This window comes from Accipiter gentilis, chromosome 1, assembly GCF_929443795.1.
Source record: "Accipiter gentilis chromosome 1, bAccGen1.1, whole genome shotgun sequence".
Classification (NCBI taxonomy): Eukaryota; Metazoa; Chordata; class Aves; order Accipitriformes; family Accipitridae; genus Astur; species Astur gentilis.
In genome coordinates, this window is record NC_064880.1 from 47,360,242 (window position 1) to 47,382,342 (window position 22,101).

Sequence of the window (22,101 nt, forward strand, 5' to 3'; positions counted from 1 at the left end):
AAAGCTTTTAAGAGATTTGGTAGCCATCCTTTCTGCATTTGTGGGAAGTAATGTATACCCATACACAAAAGAAAGTATTAATCTAAACCTTGGGTGCCTAGCAGATATGAGTTTTCATCAGCCTTTACAACAGGAAACTTTGAGCCACTGCCGCAAATAACACCCTAGGTAAATTTAAAGTTGTTTTGGAGATGATTAAACGGAAATGGGGAAATATGAAACCATAGCACTTTGAGTCAGAGCTCATCTACATGGCTTCTGTTGTAGCTGAATCCTTGGTTCCATGTGACAGGCACAAGATCAGTTTGGTTTAGGCAACTTGGTTTTTAATAGTTGTGCTTTTCTAAGTTAACTATGAAAGAAATCGTTGATTTTTGTGGGACAGTATTTCACTAAGCATATTTCATCAGATAGGGCAATCTGCTTGCACAAACATGATCAAAGAGTCAGTCCTCTTTTTTTTTTCATGTGATTTTTTTTGGCAAGTGGGGTGTGGGGTTTGTGTGTTGTGGGTTGGGTTTGGTTTGGGCTTTGTTTTGGGGTGCTTGTTTTTTGGTGGTATTTTTTCTCTTAAATAGTGAACTCTTGCTGTTTTCTTCTGGCAGCTGTGGGAAAACTTGATTTGAGCAAACTAAAAGAAATTATTTCAATTGCTTAGGCTTTAAAACGCTCCTAGATAATAGTGGTATTAATTCCAAATACGCATGTTGCAAAACAATTTTTTTAAAAATAAAAATGTTGATTTAAAGCAAGGGCCAAGGTGCTCTGAGGCCATTGTAATCACTTTACTGTGCTTGTTCAGTGAAAAGCTAAATTTTTGAAGAGTGCAACTATCTAACTCCTCAGATAGTAGAACTGCACTGAAAACTGGTTGTTTACAAAATGTTCTTTTGCCTTGAAAAGTATAACATCAGAAGATTTTAACCGTGTGTCTTTGATCCTATAAAAATGAGCAAGTAAAGGTTCACGTCAAATCCTCCTCCACACCCCACTTGTACACAGGTGGTACTTGGAGAACTCTTTCTAAGACTAAGAACAGATAAATACCAGGTTGCTGTATGTAGCACTGCTCAGTGAGGGAGAGTATATTTGGTGTATCTGTTCAAAGTTTCCGTAGCTTTTCTGCCTTATGCATTAACTTGTTCTGCTGTATTTGGCTGTTGAGTTCTCTTTTAACAACTTTAGTGTTAACATCTTTAAAGTCACTCATTAGGATGCAGACTTCAGTATTTACTTGTCATTTAAGACATGATGGCTTGGATGCCTGTCAGATATCTGGCATCCTTCTTGAATATGTAGCAAGGCAGGCTGACAAGTCAGCTTTGGCAATGCTGCAAGCAGGCTTTTTTTTTAAACGTTACTATGGTGAGAAGGACCTTTGTCGTGGTATTTCCATGTCCTTCTTCCTAAAGACTTGGGGCTGACACACTGAAGCCTTTTGGGTGAAGAGGAAGACTCGAGTAACTTTATGATCAGTTGATTTCTTTCCATGGCTCTCTTTCCGATGAACTTTTTTACACATATAACAGCCTCATTAGTTTCAGCAGTCTGCAACCATAGTTCACCCTATAGTTCTGTACTTGCAGAGCCAAACTAGATTAAAAAAAGCTAAGATACTGCATATTATTTTGAATTTCCAAAGCTGTCCTTCTGTCTTAAGAGGACTACAGTAGGCTTTTCTTCAGTTAACATAGTACATACAATGTTCTGTATGGTCATGCCTTAAAAAATAAACTAGTTGTCCTTACAGAACGTCAGTGTGTACCGGATGCAATAGGATGTGGGCTGCTGCACCGGTGCTAATAGCCAAGATTGCAGCTTTCTCAGTGTGATGCTTTGCTTTGACTCATATTTATTCTGCCTTATTCATTGTATTCTTTTTCCACACTGTATATAACATGAAGCAGTTTTTCCCATTTTGCTGTCCATTTGCCTCCCACAAAGGCAGTAGTGTGAAGCTAGGGAGAATTGTGTGTTTTCAAGCCTCACTGTTGCAGTGCAGTGTAATGACTGTGCAGAAGACCACACGTGAATATTTTCCACTGCAGTGCTAAGCTGTATTAGTAATGCTGAAGGGGCTGTTAGTGGTCCCCTGGGCTGCATTTTGATTAACCACTTGACTACTATTTGAATTCTCCTAACACTGCATTGATTTCAGTAGCACTAATGGAACATAGCAGCACAGCTGGTGTGAGGATGGACTAGCAGCAGAAAAGTTAATTTTCTTTAAATCATACCGATGCTTTGCTACTGAAGTTTCTAAAATGTTAGTAGAAAGCATTTTGCACTCTGCATTTAAAATCTTGAAACCTTTAGCTAGTTTCATTGAATATGTTGATAGTGCTTTCAGCTCACACTGCAACTTCTCTCGTTAAAGAAATCTCACCAGCTGGAGATGAAAAATGTGAATTAAATTGAGAATGTGTTAATTAGTGGGAGAAGGGAAAGGAGACCTTACACAAACTAAACCAGCCTTAACTACAGTGTTGTGTCTAACCATAGATACCAGACTTCAGAACTGAAATAGAAACAAGAGAAGGGTTCCATGAATTAAAGTAAGAATAGTACTTTTATTTAATTATCAAAACCAGAAGGGGAACAAATAGAGATAAAATTGGTGAATAGACTTGATTGGATATGATTACTCTGTCCTTTTAATACTAAGGAGCTTCCTGATTTTATGACATCTGCTGTTGGGAAACACTTTGGGTTGAGCTATTATGTGTGCTACATATCATCAAAAGATATTCTAATATGCTTTTTTGCACTAGTCTAAAAATGTGGGGTTTAGCCTCAAGGTTCCAAAGCATATAAACTTTCGTGTCATGTTAAATTCTTAAGATATTTCCATTCTCTGAAGAATGAGGAGTTGGTCCTTAGCTGTTGGTTTCACAGTTTGTAATTTCAGCAGTATTGCGGCTTTTTCATTTGTTTTAACCAGTATTGCTATTTTAAAACTTTTATGACAAATAGAATACATATCAAACAACAATCACTGCTGAGTAACCAATTATAACTGTTACTCAGCTTACTGTCTTAGTGGATTATTTCTAGACTTCCTAACCATCTGATGGAGAAAAATTAAAGCAGAGTGTGCTGTTACAGAGCACATTATTTGAAGGATGTGCAATATAGAAAAGGGACAAAATACACATGTAGTGCTCACTATTGCTTATTTTGTGTTTAGTTGAAGAGTAACTAGGAGGCAAACAAAAAATCAATTCCCTATCACAGATTGTGCTTTTAACCACATAATTCTCTCTTGGGTATTGTAGACCTTCACTAAAACAAACAAAACCTGTGGTGGACATGGAGTTTAATTGCAAGAGGTGATGAAGACCTGTACCTGTGAACTGGTGTTTAAAGAGAGTGGTGCCAAAGGCACAGGACTTCAGCCACTATAGTTGCTCATATAGAGCAACAAGGGAGAAGTATCTTTTCCAGTGCAAGGTTAGGTGGCTTAGCTTAAATCTTCCAAGTCATTCATGCTAACGTGCTAGACTTTGCACTGAAATAACTGATGATTGTTCACAAGTTCAGTTTCACCTGCTGTGCACTAACGATCTCTGATGCAGAGCTGTATATTTTTAAACAGCCACAGACATTTGCAAAGTGAACATATGGCTCCTTTCTAAACATGAGGATGGAGTTAGTTATATATTGAATATCCCAGGACTTCACAAACAGACCACTGTATTTAAAGAGTTCTTTTAAATCTAGAGTTGCTTGGTGTTTTATCAATATTTTCCATTTTTTCCAGGATAATCTGTACAACTTTGTGCTCTTAGGTTTCTAGTTTGCTTACAGTCATATTTTGAATTTCTCAATGCATTGACTTTTAATGTAACATCATATGAGATAAATGTTTAATAATTGTGTCTTTGCATAACAGCAGTCAGGAGGAGATAAGCTGTGCATGACTTCAAAAACACTTAGGTGACTGTAGAATAGAAATTAGTATCACGGCTCACACAAAGCTTAAGAGAAAAAAGTGTGTGTATTAACTACTGTTGCTTTGTACTGACTTGACAGTTGCTGTATTTCTAACTTTTTTGGCTGTAAGTTCTAAGTTTGGCTGGGAAAAGAGATCTCAGAACTTGCATTTTAAATTACATAAATCCTAATTAAGGATAAAAATCCTTGTGGTTTCTCAAATACTATTTTCTAACAAAAGTAACTTTAATGTCTGGCTTAATATGTTTTTCCCCTTCAGGAAAGAACTATCTGACGTGAATTTGGTAACAGCATAATACTTCTATCCAGACCTTTTTAACAAGAATCTTCATAAGTTTATTAGGGTTTGGTTTTTTTCGTCATCTCCAAATGATGAAAAACTCTAAACTCTTGACTTGTATTTTAATACTTGAATTTCATGTTTTGGAAGATCCAGATGTGTAGATCAGTGTTGTGGTTTAACCCCTGGCTGGCAACTAAGCACCATACAGCCGCTCGCTCACTCCCCTTCCCGTGGGGGAGAGAAACAGAAAAGTGAGAAAACTCATGGGTTGAGATAAAGCTGGTTTAATAGGTAAAGTGAAAGTCATGCACGCAAGCAAACCAAACCAAGGAATTCATTCAGCACTTGCCATGCGCAGGCAGGTGTTCAGCCATCTCCAGGAAAGCAGGGCTCCGTCACGCCTCACAGTGACTTGGGAAGATAAACGCCATCACTCCGAACATCCCCCCCTTCCTCCTTCTTCCCCCAGATTTATATGCTGAGCATGAGGTCCTATGGTCTGGAACATCCCTTGGGTCAGTTGGGATCAGCTGTCCCGGCTGTGTCCTCTTCCAGGACACTTCTTGTGCACCCCCCCGCCTCCTCGCTGATGGGGTGGGGTGAGAAGCAAAAAGGGCCTTGGCTCTGTGTAAGCACAGCTCAGCAGTAACGAAAACAGCTCTGTATTCTCAACACTGTTTCCAGCACAAATCCAAAACATAGTCCCATACTAGCTACTATGAAGAAAATTAACTGTCCCAGCCAAAACCTGCACAGTCATCATCCCCAGGGTTCCACTTGCTTCATCTCCCTTGTCTTTGATCCACTCAAAAGTGTAAATTGGTGGTGTCTGGTTAAAGTTGGATACACAAGGTTTGTTCACGTCTGGCTTCCTGTTTCAGAAGAGCCAGCTCCTAGTTAGCATGGATGATCGAAGCCTCTGCACAAAAAAGGGAGTGAGCTGGTTTGCCAGTATGGGCCCACAATGAGCTGGAGACATGCTAGGGAATATGCTGGTCAGCTGTGCAACATGGTTTGATGAGGGCAAGCTGGACTGTTAATTTGTAGCTATGAATTTGTATTTAAAGAAGCTTGTCACAGCTTTCTTGACTTTAGATACTTGACAAGGATGTTTCCTATGTTTGTAACTATAGTTCAGAACAGCTAGTTTAGTAAGCATGGGGAAAGGAGCCCACAGGCTGCTAGCTGTTACCAACAGGCTCCAGCATACCCTTCATGCCTAGTTAGTAGTGGGCAGCTAGAGGAGCAGAAATGTAATTCTTCATACAGGTTCTGATCTTTAAGGAAGAAAAAGTTGGGAAGGATGTTTCTCAACCTAGAACTTGCTGACTATGGCTGAGAAGAAGGGGTGTGGCTTCAGTGCAAGCAGTAGTTGCCTGGAACCATCAAAATTGTTCACAAGTGAATTCAGACTTTTGTATTGAATTCTTAGGTTTATGTGTGGAAAACAGTATGGTCCCATACTGACTTGCTTATTTCTGCAAGCGGTGTGTTGCTTTGGACAACCCTCCCTAATGTAGATGTGTTTCCAGTCTGATTACATCAGCTAGCTTCCTATTTGCAGGCAGGAAGGAAAGATTGCTTGTTTAGCAAGTACTTGGATGGAACGGAGTTTCTTTTTTCTATTGCTTCTCCTGTTCTTTCACATTCATTTCATCTTGTGTGCATATATTGCTACATTTTGTTTTGCTCTGGATAATACTTTATGTAAATTGTTTCATTGTAATTCATGTAAATTATACTTAAGCTTTATAGAATTGCCTTCACTATGCTATTACCTGATTGGTAGCTGTGAATGAAGCAAGTGAAAGTTGAGATAGGTGTTTGGGATAGATCCATGGTAAGGCTGAGTGGGAAGATGGAGTGGCGAGCTGGTTGGTGAGCATGTGAAGCATCTTCAGAGTCTGTAAAGGTGGAAAAAAGATGTTAATGTTTTTGAGGAAGGTGAGTCCTAGGAGTGTTTACTGTTGCAGGCAAGGAGGGGAAGGATGTCAGGTACTCTTGGAAATACTACTAGAGACATTAATACTTCACCAAACATTTCAACGTGGTTAGAGGTGATAAAGGTGGGTGTTAGTGTTCTGTGTTCCCTATACATACAGATTATCCTGGTGAGGTCGCTATATGGTTTGTATGTAAATCATCCCAGTGGAAGAGCAAGAATGTGATTGCTCTGGAAAACCCCTAGTGCAGCTGGCCACAGGTGAGACCAGAAGCCTGAGAAAATCTGTAGCTCGTGCTGTTGTAAATGCCTGGCTCTTGCTTTTTACTTCTTGGAGGGGGCAGGAACAGGGGAGCTGGAAGGGTTGGCTTTCTGCTTGGCAGGTATCTGTATGTAGTACTGCCGCAGCTGATCTGAGTTGTTGAAGTGGATGGCTGGTGCAACATGTGACTGTTGGAAGAAGGCAGTTTTTATTCTTGCAAGTAGATCTTGCAAAGACAGGGATCCTGTAAAACCTTGTGAACAATGAACAGTAGCAAAGATCGCTACCCGTCTACAAAAACACACTTGCGTGCAGAAAATGTGGTTACACATGACAAAAGCAAACAGATATCTAGATTACAGTTGTGTATCTACCAAAAAAGAGGCCATTGTATTTTGTGGTTTTTTTTCTCCATCCTTCCTTTCTTTGACAGGTCATGAGATACCTATTAAAATGCAATATGGTGTGATAGACTTGGCACACGTAGGTATTTATGATGTAAAATAAAGAAATATAGCTTGTACTCATGTATTACCCTGTACATAAAAGGACTTCAGAAGAAGAGAGGGTTTGCTTGGCTGACCTTCTGATATGGAAAGCAATCATATGACAGCATTGTTAGCTTGAGATAGAAGACAGTTTTTTATTTCAAATTACAAAGTTCATGGATCCTTCATGTTGGCAAGCTATATCTTCCAATCAACAGAAAGAGCAGAATTGCAGCTTTTGAGTACTTTCCTACTTTTGACAAATAGGAACTGAAGGAGTAACATCATGTCTAAAGAGGAATGACCATCTTGCAGAGTAAGATCATTTAGCCCAGAGCAAGCAGTGCAAAGGCTGTATGTTACGCTTTAAGTGGCTTTGCTAGGCTGTGCCAACAGCACCTCCTGCAGCTGCAGCCCATGGGGAACTGTCATACCCATCTCTGCTTTGTTTCCTCAGTAGGGCCAATGATAAAATTATTTCTGGTTTCAAGTAATACTTTTGGACAAGAGCTATTTTTAAGTGATTCTATATCAGTGATCCAGCCAAGAGTCAAATACTGGAGTGTGTCCAGAGAAGGGCAACAAAGCTGGTGAAGGACCTGGAGCACAAGTCTTATGAGGAGCGGCTGAGGGAACTGCGGTTGTTTAGCCTGGAGAAAAGGAGGCTGAGGGGAGACCTTTATCGCTCTCAACAACTACCTGAAAGGAGGTTGTAGCGAGGTGGGTACTGGTCTCTTCTATCAAGTAACAAGTGATAGGATGAGAGGAAATGGCTTCAAGTTGTGCCAGGGGAGGTTTAGATTGGATATTAGGAAAAATTTCTTTACTGAAAGGGTTGTCAAGCATTGGAACAGGTTGCCCAGGGAAGTGGTGGTGTCACCATCCCTGGAGGTGTTCAAAAAACTCATAGATTTGGCACTTCAGGACATGGTTTAGTGGGCACAGTGGTGTTGCGTTGATGGTTGGACTTGATGATCTTAGGGGTCTTTTCCAAATGTAATGATTCTATTCTATTCTAGATGTGGCACTTAGGGACATGGTTTAGTGGTGGACTTGGCAGTGTTAGATTTACGGTTGGACTCGATCTTAAAGGTCTTTTCTAACCTAAATGATTCCATGATTCTACGAATGGTAGTGCTGGCATGGTGATTGGTGGGTAGTGACTGAGGAAGGATACCCCTTAAGAAGGATACCCACTGTTGCAGAGGAAAAGGTATGTGGAAATGCATGTTGAATACCATTAATAATACCTTCTCTTTAATGTTTTAATAATTGTCTCTTACCTTTCTGAAAATTGCTAATTACAGTTGGTTGGTGCTATGTATAGTAGCTATGTGGGGAAGCAAAAAACCTTTGAGCATGACAAGCATAACTTGTCCAAATGCAACTGAAATTGATAGGAAGACTTGTTTGATTGAATAGAATTGCCCAGACATTCAGAATTTTCAACCCTATGTTCAGTATGGTGCTGAAAGTTGAACGTTCCCTGTGATTGAACTGCATCTCTGATGTTATATCATAGATTTCAGGTGTCCTTTATGTTTTAGGAATGTTGAATTTGACATGCCTTATGAAAAGCTCTGTACGTACTTTGTATTCAGGCTTATGAGTTTAAGATGAAAAAAACCAGCAACCAAAACCCCCCAAAAACTCAATTACTGAAAATTGCCATCATTTTAACCATGGCACTTTTTGTTTTAAGGTAGGTTTGTTAGTGTCTGATCTCAAGCACTGATTTCAGTGTGATTCAAGCAGAAGGTCTGATTCCTGAACTGTAGTAAAGCAAAAAGTCCCATTGTTATCTAGCTGTGCTGACTGAATTTAAAGCATAATTTAAATTGTTGATATTTGTATGTGTGCTCTGTATGTTCTTACTTGGAGCAGAAATTAGAGCCGTAGATGTTAGTGGTCTAGTCTGCAAGAATCCTATAAGGATAAGAAGATAGGGAGAATATTTTGAAAGTGCTTATTGAGTTGAAATTACAAAGTCATCTTAAAACCTACTTTGTTTCAGTGTTATTGTCATTGGCAGTACAGCTCAGTTTGTCAAATTATTGCTGCTGCAGAGACTGACAAATAAGTCTCTTCTTCCTGGCATGTTTCTTCTTTGCCCATCCACTCCATTTTGCAACTCTTTATTCACATTTCAAGTTTTACCTTTAAAAGAAACTATTTGCAAAAAAAAAAAAGGAAAATATTTGGATGAGGAGGTGATTTTTGTATATAATACAACATTCTAACTTCTATCCACTGATTTTGTTGCTACTCCATTCTAATACTGCAGTCTTTTTTTTTTTTTTTTCTCTGAGATCTCTAATTAGCATATTCTGGGTGAAGTCATGCACTGTAACTGCCATAGCATGAGGTGTTCCTAGGTTGATGGCTGGCTGGCTTTAATGATCTTGATTCTTGCCCGTGGAAAAAGCCAGAAATGATGCAGGTATAATTTAGATAACTCTGGGATGAACTACCTAAATTGAAAACCTTATCCTCTGCTGCCTTTGGCAAGAATCTCTCCACCATGTTACTCATTTTTCTTGCCTTAAAGGCCTGCGTTAGAAGGTTCTTCTAAGTTCTTAGAAGAAAGTCCCATCCTAGAGCTGATGGGGTAATGTCCTTTAAAACTGCTCCTCTTTCCTTGGTTCACGGGCTAGAAGTGTTGCTCTGTATTACACTCTTTAATGTGTTGCAGAAATCTAGGATGTTAAAATTTTAATAGGCAAAAAAAGAAAAAAAATCTTGGGAGACGTAAGAAATATTTCTCATGAGATACAATGTAGTCCTACTCAGTTGTAAAATTAGACCATATTGCAACATTTATTAATTGGGTCATACATATGAGGCCAAGTTTCAGATCATGGCTATTTGATAAAGTCATAACAGAACTTGAAAAATTAGTTTTCACATTTAAGAGCAATATACATCTTACAAATGTTTGACAATTGGAAACAAATTGTTACAATTTAGTAGTTTTAAGCACACTTTGATTAGGAAGATATTTTGCTTTTTATTATTCTCAGTACAGGTTAGCTTAATTTTTAAGCCTTCATAGAACAGGTTTTGTAATTCAGCACTTCTCCTGCAAGTCAGAGTTGAAATCTACACAACCATTTTCTTCTATAGTCAAAAAAGAGCACACTGAGTTTTAATGTTATAACAAATATTACACAGTAGGACTCTTCAGTCAGTCTGGACTGTGGATTCATGAAAATAAAAGGAAGGATTCATTAAGCTCTCTGTCAGAACTGTAAAAAAAAATTCAGTTATGGTCCATGTTTCTCTTTAGATCTCATAAACGGAGCCCAAGAACAGTGTGAATTGCCTCCTATGGATGGTTTTCCTCACTGTGAAGGGAAAATAAAGGTAAGTGAACCGTTTTTAATCTTATTATGTCCGTACTTTTAAAAACGGAATGTATGTTGCAAGAGGTCACTACTCGGACAGTGGTGTAAAACAAGAACAACTGTGTTGAAAAAGAGGATATTTAGGAGTGTGTGTCACTACAGCATTGCTCACCTCAAGCCTTTAATACTACTGCTGCAGAGAAATAAGGTGGCATGCTATTAAGACAGGAATAAAATGCCATATTATATTAAAATGCAATATTATTTAATAAAATGCCTTATTACTTGAATTCTGTCTTGTTATGCAGAAACTTTCTTCTCCTTTTTGAAAAGCCCTGTTCTCTTCGCCAGTATGAGTCATTTGGCGTTCCCCTACCCCAGGACTGGGCTTCTGTGTGTACCTCACTCCAGCCCTTTCTCTGTTTCAGCAGGACATTTGTTTACACTTCTTTCCCCTCTTCACCAACAGCTCTGTCCAGTTCCTTCCTTCCCCTTTTCTGTTAAAAGCATTCCGCCTCTTCTGCTCACAAGCTAGGCCCTGCAGTAAGTGTGCAACCAGAACTTTGGGGTTTGCAGTTGATTCTACAAAAATCTAGTATTCTACTAATAATGCAGTTGGAAAGGCTAAGTATTGAAAGCCATCAGACTTTGGCTGGAAAATAAAAAACAAAACCCACCACAACCCAAAACTGAAACAAAAAAAAAAAATGCCCAACAAACTTGCAGAGATGGAGGGTTTGGGGTTTTTTACCCCCAAGATAGATTTCAAATGTAACGATACTGTTTTACTAGTTGGGGGACAAAAGTAAAGTTGCTGGACACTTAAATGTCATTATCAAGTATTACAATTTATTTCTGACAGTGAAAACAAATCACTGCCAAAGTATGTGTGAAATTATGTTGCCTTTTTTCTCTAAATAAAATTCTTAGACAATAGTATTTTTTAAAAAATCTGTAAGTTTTAAATCTCTGGTCAGTATTTTGATCCTTTTTGATAAACCGGCTGCATAGTAACTATGTAGTACGTTATTTGAATATTAAAATATAAATTTAAATTAATTACTTGCTTCCGCAGAAGTGGCAGATTCTTGTCAGAATCAGACAGATTTCAGTCTTGGTAACTGAAATGGTCTGTTAAATTCCAGAGCAAGTGTAACACCGGGGGGTGGGGTGCAATGCAGTCAACTCCAGCCACACCTGTATGTTTGGATCCTGATTATATTCTCCTTTTGATATTTGTCTCTGCTTGTCTGGCTACCAGTTTGTATAAACTGTGCTTATGTCTGGTATGTAGTTACTTCCCCAACATAACTGAATGCAGAGTTGCAGTATGCTCCAAAATATTAATGAAATTCCTTTTTTGTTAATTGTGATTTTTATCTGGTTGGCTATAGTCGCTTGCAGCTTTCCCCTGTTATTCCTGAGTTCCGTGTGAAACAGTATAGAGTTATTACATAGTACTTAAACCTAACAGACTGTGGTTTTGTTCTGTTACAGTGGATGAAAGATATGTGGCGATCGGATCCCTGTTACGCAAGTTATGGTGTAGATGGGTCCACGTGCTCCTTTTTTATTTACCTCAGTGAGGTCAGTAATCTTTTAATCTGCAGAAGGGGAACATCGTAGTGCCTCCATATTTTTGGTAACTGTTTCCAAACTTTTCTCAAAAGAAATCATAACTTTCTTCAGAAAAATTCTATAAAGAGGAAAAAACTATTAAAACAGAATTATTATGAAGTGTGTTGCTATTATTCATAAGTCCTCCAGAGATTTCTAGCCTGGAGAATTCTAATGTTTATAACTGAAGTGATGTAAGCAGCAACTCTCCAGGGAGTCCACGCTAGGTATCCTGTTAAACTGAAGTATGAAGTTCAGTCATAGATCCTTGCCTCTGAACATTTTTTCTGTTGCTTTCAATGTAGCTCTTGAGGTAGTAATAGGGAGGTATTTTAGGGGAGGCACTTGGAATGTAAAATTTGGAAAGTGAAGCTAGATGGTACATCCTCCTGAGCAGCATGGCCACTTCCTGCTTGGAGACTGTTCATGAATTGTGGAGTTTGTTAACACAAAACGAAAAAAAATGAAAGTCACGTTTTTGAGTGAAGTTGCAGATACATTGGCTAAAGCTTTTGGTACCTATCAGAACCAAAGGCCCAGTTTTGTACACAGATGAGCAAGGTACATGCCCTGGTGGTTTTTGCACAGACTTCGTGTTTCCTGAGTAACACTTGTTTTCCAAGAATGAATTTTGTCAATTATTATGAGCTCTGTTACTGGCTTGTAGCATGTGGGCCAGAAACAGTAAGGTGTTATTTGGTCACTTGACCTCTTCTTTCTCATTAGTAAGATTTTTGATAACTTACAGCAACTGATCTTGGAAGTAGTATTGATAATCTAGTGGCTTACTGCTTATAAAGAACTGCAAGAGCCAGCGTGGCTACAGAATTGCAAACTAATACTAATTTTGTAGTTTCTGCAGGATTGGGGGGAAGGGGGGCGCTGGTTTTTTAAATTGCGTATCTGAGATTAAAACAGTAAGTCTATTACATAAGTAACTCAGTTGTAATGAAAGCAGTTTCTGTTAATTTACTCAGTTGACTGTCATTGAACTTTTGAGGGCATTGCTTGAAGCAGCAGTAGTAGCTAAATGCGTATCCAAAACACATACCTGAAGAAATCAAAAAGGCTGGGTTGAATCACGAATTTGACTCATTCCATTGCTAGTACCACGTGTTGATTTATTTATGGGCTATAAAGCTGGGGAAGGAAAAAATTCAGGATGACTATATTATTTATCTTGTTGTTTATCATAGAAGCTAGAGATGTGGTTTCATAATCATATGAAGTTATCTAAGTTTCTACTAAAAGGTTAAGTTTTAGCATCAGTGGAATTACTTTTATGCATTAGTATTCTGCCAACCAAGAGGTGCTTCGTGTTTTTAGTACAGATGTTATCTTAAAAATGGAGATACGTGTCAACTGAATGTGAGAATCTAATATTCTTAAATGACATTTATTATTTTGTATTTCTGTTAAATCACAGTATTTTCTGTGACAATATTCTCTGATCATCAGTGTTGAAAACTCAGTTGATGCTGTTTTTTTATAACTGATTTTTCAGCTCATCCTCATGGCAAAATGCAGGCATTTGCAGAGACCCAATGGTTGTTTTTTCAAGGGTCTAGGGATTTGCAATTTTTCTTTAAGCAGCAGTATTGAATTGGGGTAACTTCTCATTTCATGATGGAACAACAGTACAATCAATCTATGTGTATAGTTGGTACCTTCAGTCAAAGGTCTTGTACTTTCTTTTTTAAAGTGTTTTCCCATGACAGAATGTAAAACTAATATTGGGTGAACATGTTATTAACCTTGAGTTTAAATTTGGTATTCTTAATCCTATGATTAATTCCATGATTAATGCCCAGCAGCAGAGGTTGAAAGCTTAAATGTTTGCGAATGCAAGCATGAAGTGAAATTCTAATAACACTACAATGATGTGGATTTATGAGGTGTGTTGTCTGCTAAGGATAATTTGGAAATGCTGTTGCGAGAGTAATTTGTCAAGTGGACAGTGATGAAGAGTTGACAGTTTATAGTATGGTTGCACAGCTGAATGATAAATGTGTCTACAGAGTTCTCAAGTCAGAACTGCTGATTTAAAATATTAAAATGCATGAGGGTACTGGAAGCATATTACTGTTAAGATTTTTCTTTTTTACTTTAAGGTTACAGTATGGGAGTAAGATGGTTCTGTATGCATGCTGTGTTTGAAAAGGCAATACATACATCAAACGATGCACAACCTCAGTTTGAAAAGACAGAATATGCATCAAATTGTGCATATGTCTACTTTTGCTCTTAAAATCGCCTGTACAATCTAGTGACAAAACGCCTGTGCTCTTTCATACTCTTTTGAGATCCACTTTTTTCTTCTGAAACAGTTCAGTTAGGGTATTACGTTACACTCATCTAGCACTCTTTGTAATATAATTTTAAACTTGTAAACAAAGGACCCTGAAATACTACATTTTGGTGTGTAATATGGGTCAGAACCAGAGACACAAAGTAACTTGCCCACAGTTTATGCAAAGGTTTAGAAACAAAGCTTGGAATAAAACCCAGTCTTTGTGTATCTGTCACTTGCCCTTGTTATGTCTCCACCATGTGTGACTGCAAAACAGAAACAATGCAGTCAAAATCCAGGCTGCCCCAAGTCTTCTCTTCTGAAGAGCCTGTGCAAGTTCAAGTATTAGCAGTTCTGCCTCGTCTGATTCGCTTTGGATGTCACTCCTGCAGGAAAGATAAGAACAGCTCGCTGAACAGCTCTTCTCCACTTCTCTTCTTGTGTCTTGGCTGCTTGAGCAGAATGGAAGGCGAGTGTGGCAGCAGAGGGAAAGCAAGAAGCAATCCAGCATGCTTAGCCTTATGTTTTTTATTTAAAGTTGTCCCCTGTACAGACTTGCAGAAAAAGCTGCAAGAGTTTTTGCACTTCTGTCTTGCTGTTTTGCTGCAGGCACTGGATCACTCCTGGTGGATGATATGCAACTGTGCAGTCTTCATAACACTAATTGTGCTGGAGCCTTTGAAGACTGGAGGAGACATAAGTGGCCTGAATAGCAAAACCAGACCTACATTCTCTTGAATAACAGAGGAAGACAGGGATTAGAAGTAGTAAAAATTGAAAAGCAAGTTAAGCTAACTCTAAGGTTTCTGGATAGTTGGGACTTGTTTCATTTTAACTGTGATACAAACTTGCCCATTGAGAAGAGTTACTTCCTTTTTAAACTTAGCATTTAGTTATGAAAAAGCCAGTTGTTTAACACTGTAATGTCACTGGCACAGTTATAATTTTCACGGATGGCATTGCCTCTGGAATGAAATGTGAAAAAATTAATTTCTAGACAGTACAAAAATGTATTTCAGTGCAAAATGTCAGTTTGGAGCTGAAGAATGAAGCTTTTAAAAATATCTTCTAGAAAATGAATTTTTCATACAGCTTCCCAGCTTAACTAAAAAAAAGAAAAAAGTGGAAGGGTCTTATCACTCCTTTTCTTTATCTAGATATGTGCTTTCTCTGAGAGGACTGCCTGCCACATGGGAGTGGGACTGCTGCTGTGCCTGCTAGTCGGCCAGTAGCTGTGGTACAAGCTACCACTGCCCAGGGGTCATTCATTACATTGCCGCTTACCTGCTGAAGCTGGGCAGATCTCATTAAAATACCAGGTTTGGGATCTTGAGCTCACCTTTCAGGTGCAAGAGTAATTTTAGGTACCCACCTTGGAAGTGGATCCAACGCTTCAAAAGACTAAAACTGTTTCAAAGACTAGCCTTCAAGACTCCTGTAGCTTTTGTGCGTATACCACTAGAAAGAATTCTTGTTTTCAGTCCTTCAGACTTGATGGAAACAGAATGTATGGTTTGGTTGCAGGAGTATTTTTCTTTACACTGTTAGTTTGCTTTGAGGGATAAAGCAGAAAAATACAAACTGAAGGTGATTTTGAATGTGGGTTTGTTTCCAGAATGCAAGCTGTAGTCTGAGGCACATTTTAGTGAAAACACCTGGGAATCATAATTATACAGGTTCCTCAAATCCTTGTGGTTTTGGTAGTTTACTGCAGTTTGCTCATGTCTGGGTGGAAGTCCCCTTTCCACAACTTCTGCTGTGTGTGTGTAAGCTAATTTCTGACATAGAAGTGAGTTAATGAGTTGCATTTCTTCAGTGTAATGAAACATCAAACCAGCTTCTTTGAATTCTGTGGAAATACTCGGAAAATTGACAAAAATAGTATTGTTGTCTGAAATGTAAAGCAGCAAAAGCTCAAACCTCTTTAGTCATCTTAACATATGTTCCTAAGAAAGTTAAATGCTAATGATAGCACTTTGTCCCCAAATCATCCGTTAGTATATTGGCCTGGATTTGGGTGATTTGGGCTCAGTTATCTTTTCTACTTCTGTCACTTTAAAAACTGGCATTATTAGTCTTTTTCTGTCTTGTTGGAAAAGCCATAGATGCCATTGTAAGAGAGGAATCAAATTTAGTGCGCGTAACTGAAGTTAGATAAAAGACCATTTGTTGATTGATGGTTACGTATAAAATTTTGTGCTGCAGTGTCACTGGGACTGTGGGTACCTAACACCCGATGTTTGAGATTGCCTCTGGAAACAACCAAAGCCAAAGTTCCCTGTACACACCACCATTTCACTGAATAGGCCAGGCAGTCGTCTTGCACACCACAGATTTTGTAGCACATTCAAAATGACTACCTATCAATGAGGAAATGCTAAACAAAATATAGGTATTACAGCTTCTTAAGGAGTTGAGAAAGTCACCTTCCCGATGGGAGCAGTTCTTCCACATCAAATTCTCAAATGGGTTTTCTAAGTGAACATTAAGAGTTCGCTTCTCTGCCTGGCTTCATACTGCCTAATAAATTTAAAGATGCACCTTCTTTCACCAGCTATTGCAGCACTGTTTTGTTTTGGTTTTTTTATTTCCCACTCTAGGGCTGACACAAGATACTTAATAGTAGCACTTCACCGTGGATAGCAGTACACTGAGCAATAATGTTGTTCACCTGATGTGCAAAGAAAGTTGCTTTAGTTTCCCTGTAGATGGGCTGCACCTGCCCTTTGGAAGAGTCCAAAATGAAGATTATCCCAGGTGTTTAGAGAGAGTAGCCTTCAGCTTCTGCTTTATTAAACTCCTACTGTGGCTCTTCAAAAGCATAAAGGACTTCCTGAAGTTTTGGATGTGGAGAGCTTCTGGCAGAGTATACTTTCATTTGGTTTGGAAGATGCTCACACTACCCCGGTGCTACAAATGTTTGCCAGGTTCTTACAACTGTGCTTGAAGTACTTGCTCTCTAATATAGTCAAGTGCTGCAATATTGACTTCCCTTCAGTTTCAGTGTGTTTCTGAGGAAGTGTTACTGAAACAAATACCTGCAAGGCTTCTATAAAACATACTCTTTGATTTTCTTAGGTTTGTTTGTTGGGTGTTTTGGTGTGTGTTGACTCACCAGTAAGCTATGAAAAGATAAAGTTGCTGTGAGAGTGGGTTGTCTATGATAATGGACTAGGGAAACTCTTGAGTTCAGTTTAAGTAGAATCTAGGCATTCAGACCCTGGTTCAAAACACTGACTTTTCACTAATGTCTGGAATCATGTAGCACTTAAAATTTGAACTTCTAAACTACCATGCAACCTAACTTTTTGGAGCTAGCTACATGGACTCTAGACAGTGCTGTGTCTACTGCTATTCAAACCAAGTTGCGAACACTTGACTTCTCAAGTGGACCTAGTTTCTTGAGCATGATCAAAGACTACCTACTGCATTTGATTGGCATTGAATTCAACACTAGGTACAGGAGGTACAACTGGTCTTACTCAAAAATATGATAGTGCAAAGGTAAATATAATGCGTTCTGAATAATAGTTTAACATTTATATCACTCATCCAAAAAATGGTTAGTCTTCAAATCTGCAGTTGCTACTTCCCAACAATCTTCTCTAACTGCTAATTTGCCGTCTGATATCACATCTTTCCTATTAAATCATGTGCATGACAGTGTAATGGTTGCTATGGAGAGAATAAGCTAGAGAAAGAACTGATGCTAACACAGTAAGAGGAAGGTTATCCTGGAGAGAGGGAAGAAGAGTCCTGGTTCCTTCTTCGGAGACAACTTCTGTTTTTTGTCTTAAATGATCAAATGAAACTCATAAACTAGTTGAAGAGCAGGATCCAAATGAACACCACTGCCCCCCTTCCCCTTGCTCAAACTTAGGGCTTGTTGCATGTGGCTGTTCTGTACCTAAACAAATACAAAGCTGAAGTATTTGTATATTTCTGATGGAGATTTTATCTAGGCCCACTTTAGTGATATCATAATCCTTTCTGTCATCATTGCCAATGACAGAGAAAAGTTGCCTATGAATGGAACAATACCAGATTTGTAACTGCATGCTGCAACCTGAGCAGATGGCATATCATATTCCTGTTTATAACCATATACATACACATCTATACACACATTTGTATGTATACACACGCACATGCTTTTTTTCCCATTCCACATGTTATTTAATCACAGATATTCCTGGTGCAGGACACATTATGCTTTAATGCTCTTGCATTTTCTGCAAAATTTTGTTATGAGTTATCAACCAAAGCAGGTTCCCCTCCCCTGTCACCCCGTTCTGTATCAGGAGCTTCCAGAAAATGTGTTGCAAAACAAAGTCCCCAGTTCCTCCCCTCATGTTCCCTGCCCTATCTCTGCCTAATCCCTGGTAGTTTCAATGAAAGCCGATAGGCTTTCTTTGGGCAATTTGGGAGCAAGGGGAGAAAAGCAAGTTCCAGGCACCAGGTTTTTTCACAGAGCTTGCATCTCTGTTGGTGCTTACTTGTCACACAAGACGAAGGAGATTGAAGGCCTCCACTCAAGTCAATCTGAGCAGTTTTAGACATTCCTTACCTACCTTTCTCCCACATCTATAGTTGGAAGTTAGTACTCACTGGTGGATTAAGGTTTCACTGGTATTTGCTGGGAAAAAGATCATTTCCTTGGCATCCTCCTGCATTTTTCAATAGCTATAGCACCTATCTGTTTTCAGAGAAGTTCCCATGGCAGTGGTTAATAGTCTGAATCTGAGAAGAGCAGCTGCAGGACTTGTTCAGAGATGATGAGTACAGCTAGCGTTGCTGTTGTGGGCCATATTTGAGTCATGCAAGGCAACCAAGAAAATTACTTAACCACTTAGGTTTCATATTTAGTTGTAGGCGTCCTTGTGGTGTTCTGTATGAGAAACCCTGAAGTGATTTGCCGAAGTGGCAATACTTGGTTATTTAAAAAACAAACCAAGAAAAACCCCCACCCACCCACTTTCTAGGTCATCTGAAGTTCTATTGAAACTGTAGGTCCTGCCAAGAGCTGCAATTAGAGGTAGTTCCTAGGCTTAAAGGTGAGAGATTGCATGTTCTGGACAGGAAGTGGTTAAGGACTCAGATTGAATTGAATATTGGTACTCTGGGCAAGAGAGGAAGACCAAGTAATGAAAGGGTAAAGGAAAGAGCAGAAAGTGGTTGTCTTGAAAAAGGCCAACAGTATGATTATTTAAATTATTTGCAACAGAAATTGTATGTATTCTGCACTGCTATGTATCATTACATGGGGCTAAATAGAGAGGAACACAAAGTTAATTTTGTTACTCATCTAGGTTAGTGCAAACTGTTGCTTTTAATTCTGACACGAAATATTGAGTACTATTTCTTTACAGGATTTTTAAGCAGTCTTTACTGAGGCTTTGTACTGCTGTAGACTTTAATTTTACATAGTGCAATGCAAAAACACAGCTAACTGGAAGCTTTTTTTACTTTAAATGCATATAAAAATGCAATTGCTGTGGTTTTTGAGGAAAGCAGCAATAAAATTTAGCAGCCTGCTAGATATCTTGTATAAGTAACATCAAATCAGCACGCTTTTTAATTCTGTAGTAGAAGCCTGTCAATGCTATCGTTTCCTTTTCCAATAGTTCTACAAAGGCTGTCTCTGAAGTCTTTGATACCTTGTGTAGTTGCATAGGTTGAAACCCTTCTCCCTTTCACCGAAGCATATATAGACGCTTGATCATCTGCTGCTCTCACTTAACAGGGAAGCAAGAATCAGAGATGGAGGGAGATACCTCTGTTTTCTCTGAAAATCTTGGTTTTGTTGGAAGTGTGATATTTCTTGAGTACTAGGCACCTCTAAATATGGATGTTATGACTTGTGTAACTCCCCTGCTGTAGTTTTTCACTTCTGCTTTATTTGCTCTGTATCTACCTGGTAATATCTACTATGATTTAAAAGTGTCTTCTGGTGCATGAGCTTCGGTGTTGAGTGTTTTCATGTTCTGCCCTCTGACATCATTCTAATCATATTCTGATTTGCCTCTCAGTTTCGCTTAAAACCATGAGTTTTTAATTCCAGTTGATTCTTTAATTATCTGCAAATTTAAGTCATGTTCTGAACAATATTGTATTAGCATTTTGGCTGGTTTTGCTATCGTAATGCTTCCATCTTAGGGGCATATATACCCCTGATCTTTTTTGCCCAAGAAATTCACTATTAAAGTAATCCCTAGTTTGGCTGGTTTGACAGTCAGTATTTTGCCTTTCCATCCCCACTTTCCATGTGTCAATATGTTAAATTAGTAAGGTTTTTTCTTCTTTCCCCTTCCCATGGTACATCTAGTTTGCTCCATCTTTGCTTTCTTGGCATCCTTGTTAATTATTACCCCCCAATCTAGCAGCTCTTTGTGAGCCACTGGCTTATAAAAATGAGCAGAATTCTTTCCTTTTTCTATAACAGAATGCCTATGCATTATCCCCAGTGCATTTATCAGTCCTGAAAATAACAAAACAACTGGCATACTTTGAAGAGTACGGGTTTAAAAATCCTCTGGTGACTTAAGTTGGTCTTTCCAATGAAAATAGGAATTGACTTAAGTATCAATAAAGAAAAATGAGTGCTAGGCCAACTGTGTACACTAATATTACTTTGAGTCTACTCCTTAAGTGTTTATTTGTGATTAGAATTACTGTAATTTAATTTAGACTAGAGGGATTACTTCTAAAAGCACAAAAGAACTATATTTGGTTTTCAGTCAGTGAGGCATGCAGCTAACTGTCCTTGGCAGCTCTGAAAAATCTTCAATTCCTTTAGGAAGCCTGATGGTACAATGTGAAATACATGAAGCCAGATAAGGGGCACGTACAGTAGTCCTTGAAATGTCATATCTTAATTTAGATCAGTTTTAATGCTAGGAATAATTCAAAATTATTTGTACTATTAAAAAAAAAAAAAGACAGAGAGATTGAGACTGTGCATGATATGTAATATGGAGCCTGCAATTCTTTTCTACCACTGATTCCACAGCTTAGGTTAGTAAAAGTTTGGATTCTTAATTTCTACAATTTCTAATATGTTTCCAGAGTGGGAGACCACTGAAGAATCAGATGTTTTCAAACAAGGTTGATCAAGTCACTGCTTTCAAATGTTGTATTAAATACGTTGAGTAGATTGGGTCATAGAATTTAATTTGAATGCTTTTTATATAATTTGTCTGAGGAACCTAAGCTTGATACGTTTCTTCCTTTTAATGAGGTTATGATGTGTGTCACCTTATTTTCATGTGATTGGTCTTCTAGGCAATCATTTGTTATGATCTTAAGCTTTTAGTCTCTATTGCTTCAGGCTAACTGCAGCATGATTAAGCTGTGTGTTTTGACGGGTCTATGATGGGGGGAACCATAAGAGAAACTCTGACTTCTAATTCTCTGGGTCTTGTGAACTTTTATCAGTAGCGATGGGGTATCTTAGCTGGCCTATAAATTTCTGCATTTCTCCCTTTTTGCAGTACAGTTATGTTTCTGTTTTCATGGGTTTGCCTCCAACAGTGAGATTCCTTCTTCTGAAATGCAAAGGGTCTAATTTCTTAAGGCACATGAATAATAAAGATTCTACAGGACAAGCAAGATCCCTAGGGAGAGCACAGGAGCTTTCAGTGACTTGCATTTGCTGTTTCTTCCCTAACTACTAGCTGTTGTACTTTTTTCCACTAGACAATAGTGGAAGTATTGCATTTGCACTGATTATGTTTCTCTAAGAATTACAGCTATTAGTACTTGTGGATATTGTTACTTATGTTATAATTATGTTATTTATACCCTTCAAATAGGGTGGGTTTGGTTTTATTTTTCTTCCAACTTTTTGTCTAGGTTGCTACAAAGTAGAACTTTGATCCTTGGGTTTTTTCTGGCTTTGCCTTTTTGTAAAGATATTCTAGGG

General features: G+C 38.5%; 1 protein-coding gene across 3 annotated transcripts in view; it reads left to right on the top strand.

Annotated features, from left to right (window-relative positions):
- Nucleotides 1–22,101, top strand: part of MGAT5 (alpha-1,6-mannosylglycoprotein 6-beta-N-acetylglucosaminyltransferase) — a 135,717-nt gene that overhangs the window by 61,629 nt on the left and 51,987 nt on the right. For all 3 annotated transcript variants that reach the window (XM_049803154.1, XM_049803163.1, XM_049803147.1), the window contains 2 exons: nucleotides 10,216–10,292; nucleotides 11,771–11,860. In XM_049803154.1, coding sequence (XP_049659111.1) covers nucleotides 10,216–10,292; nucleotides 11,771–11,860 — 167 coding nt within the window. The remainder of the gene's footprint in view (nucleotides 1–10,215; nucleotides 10,293–11,770; nucleotides 11,861–22,101) is intronic.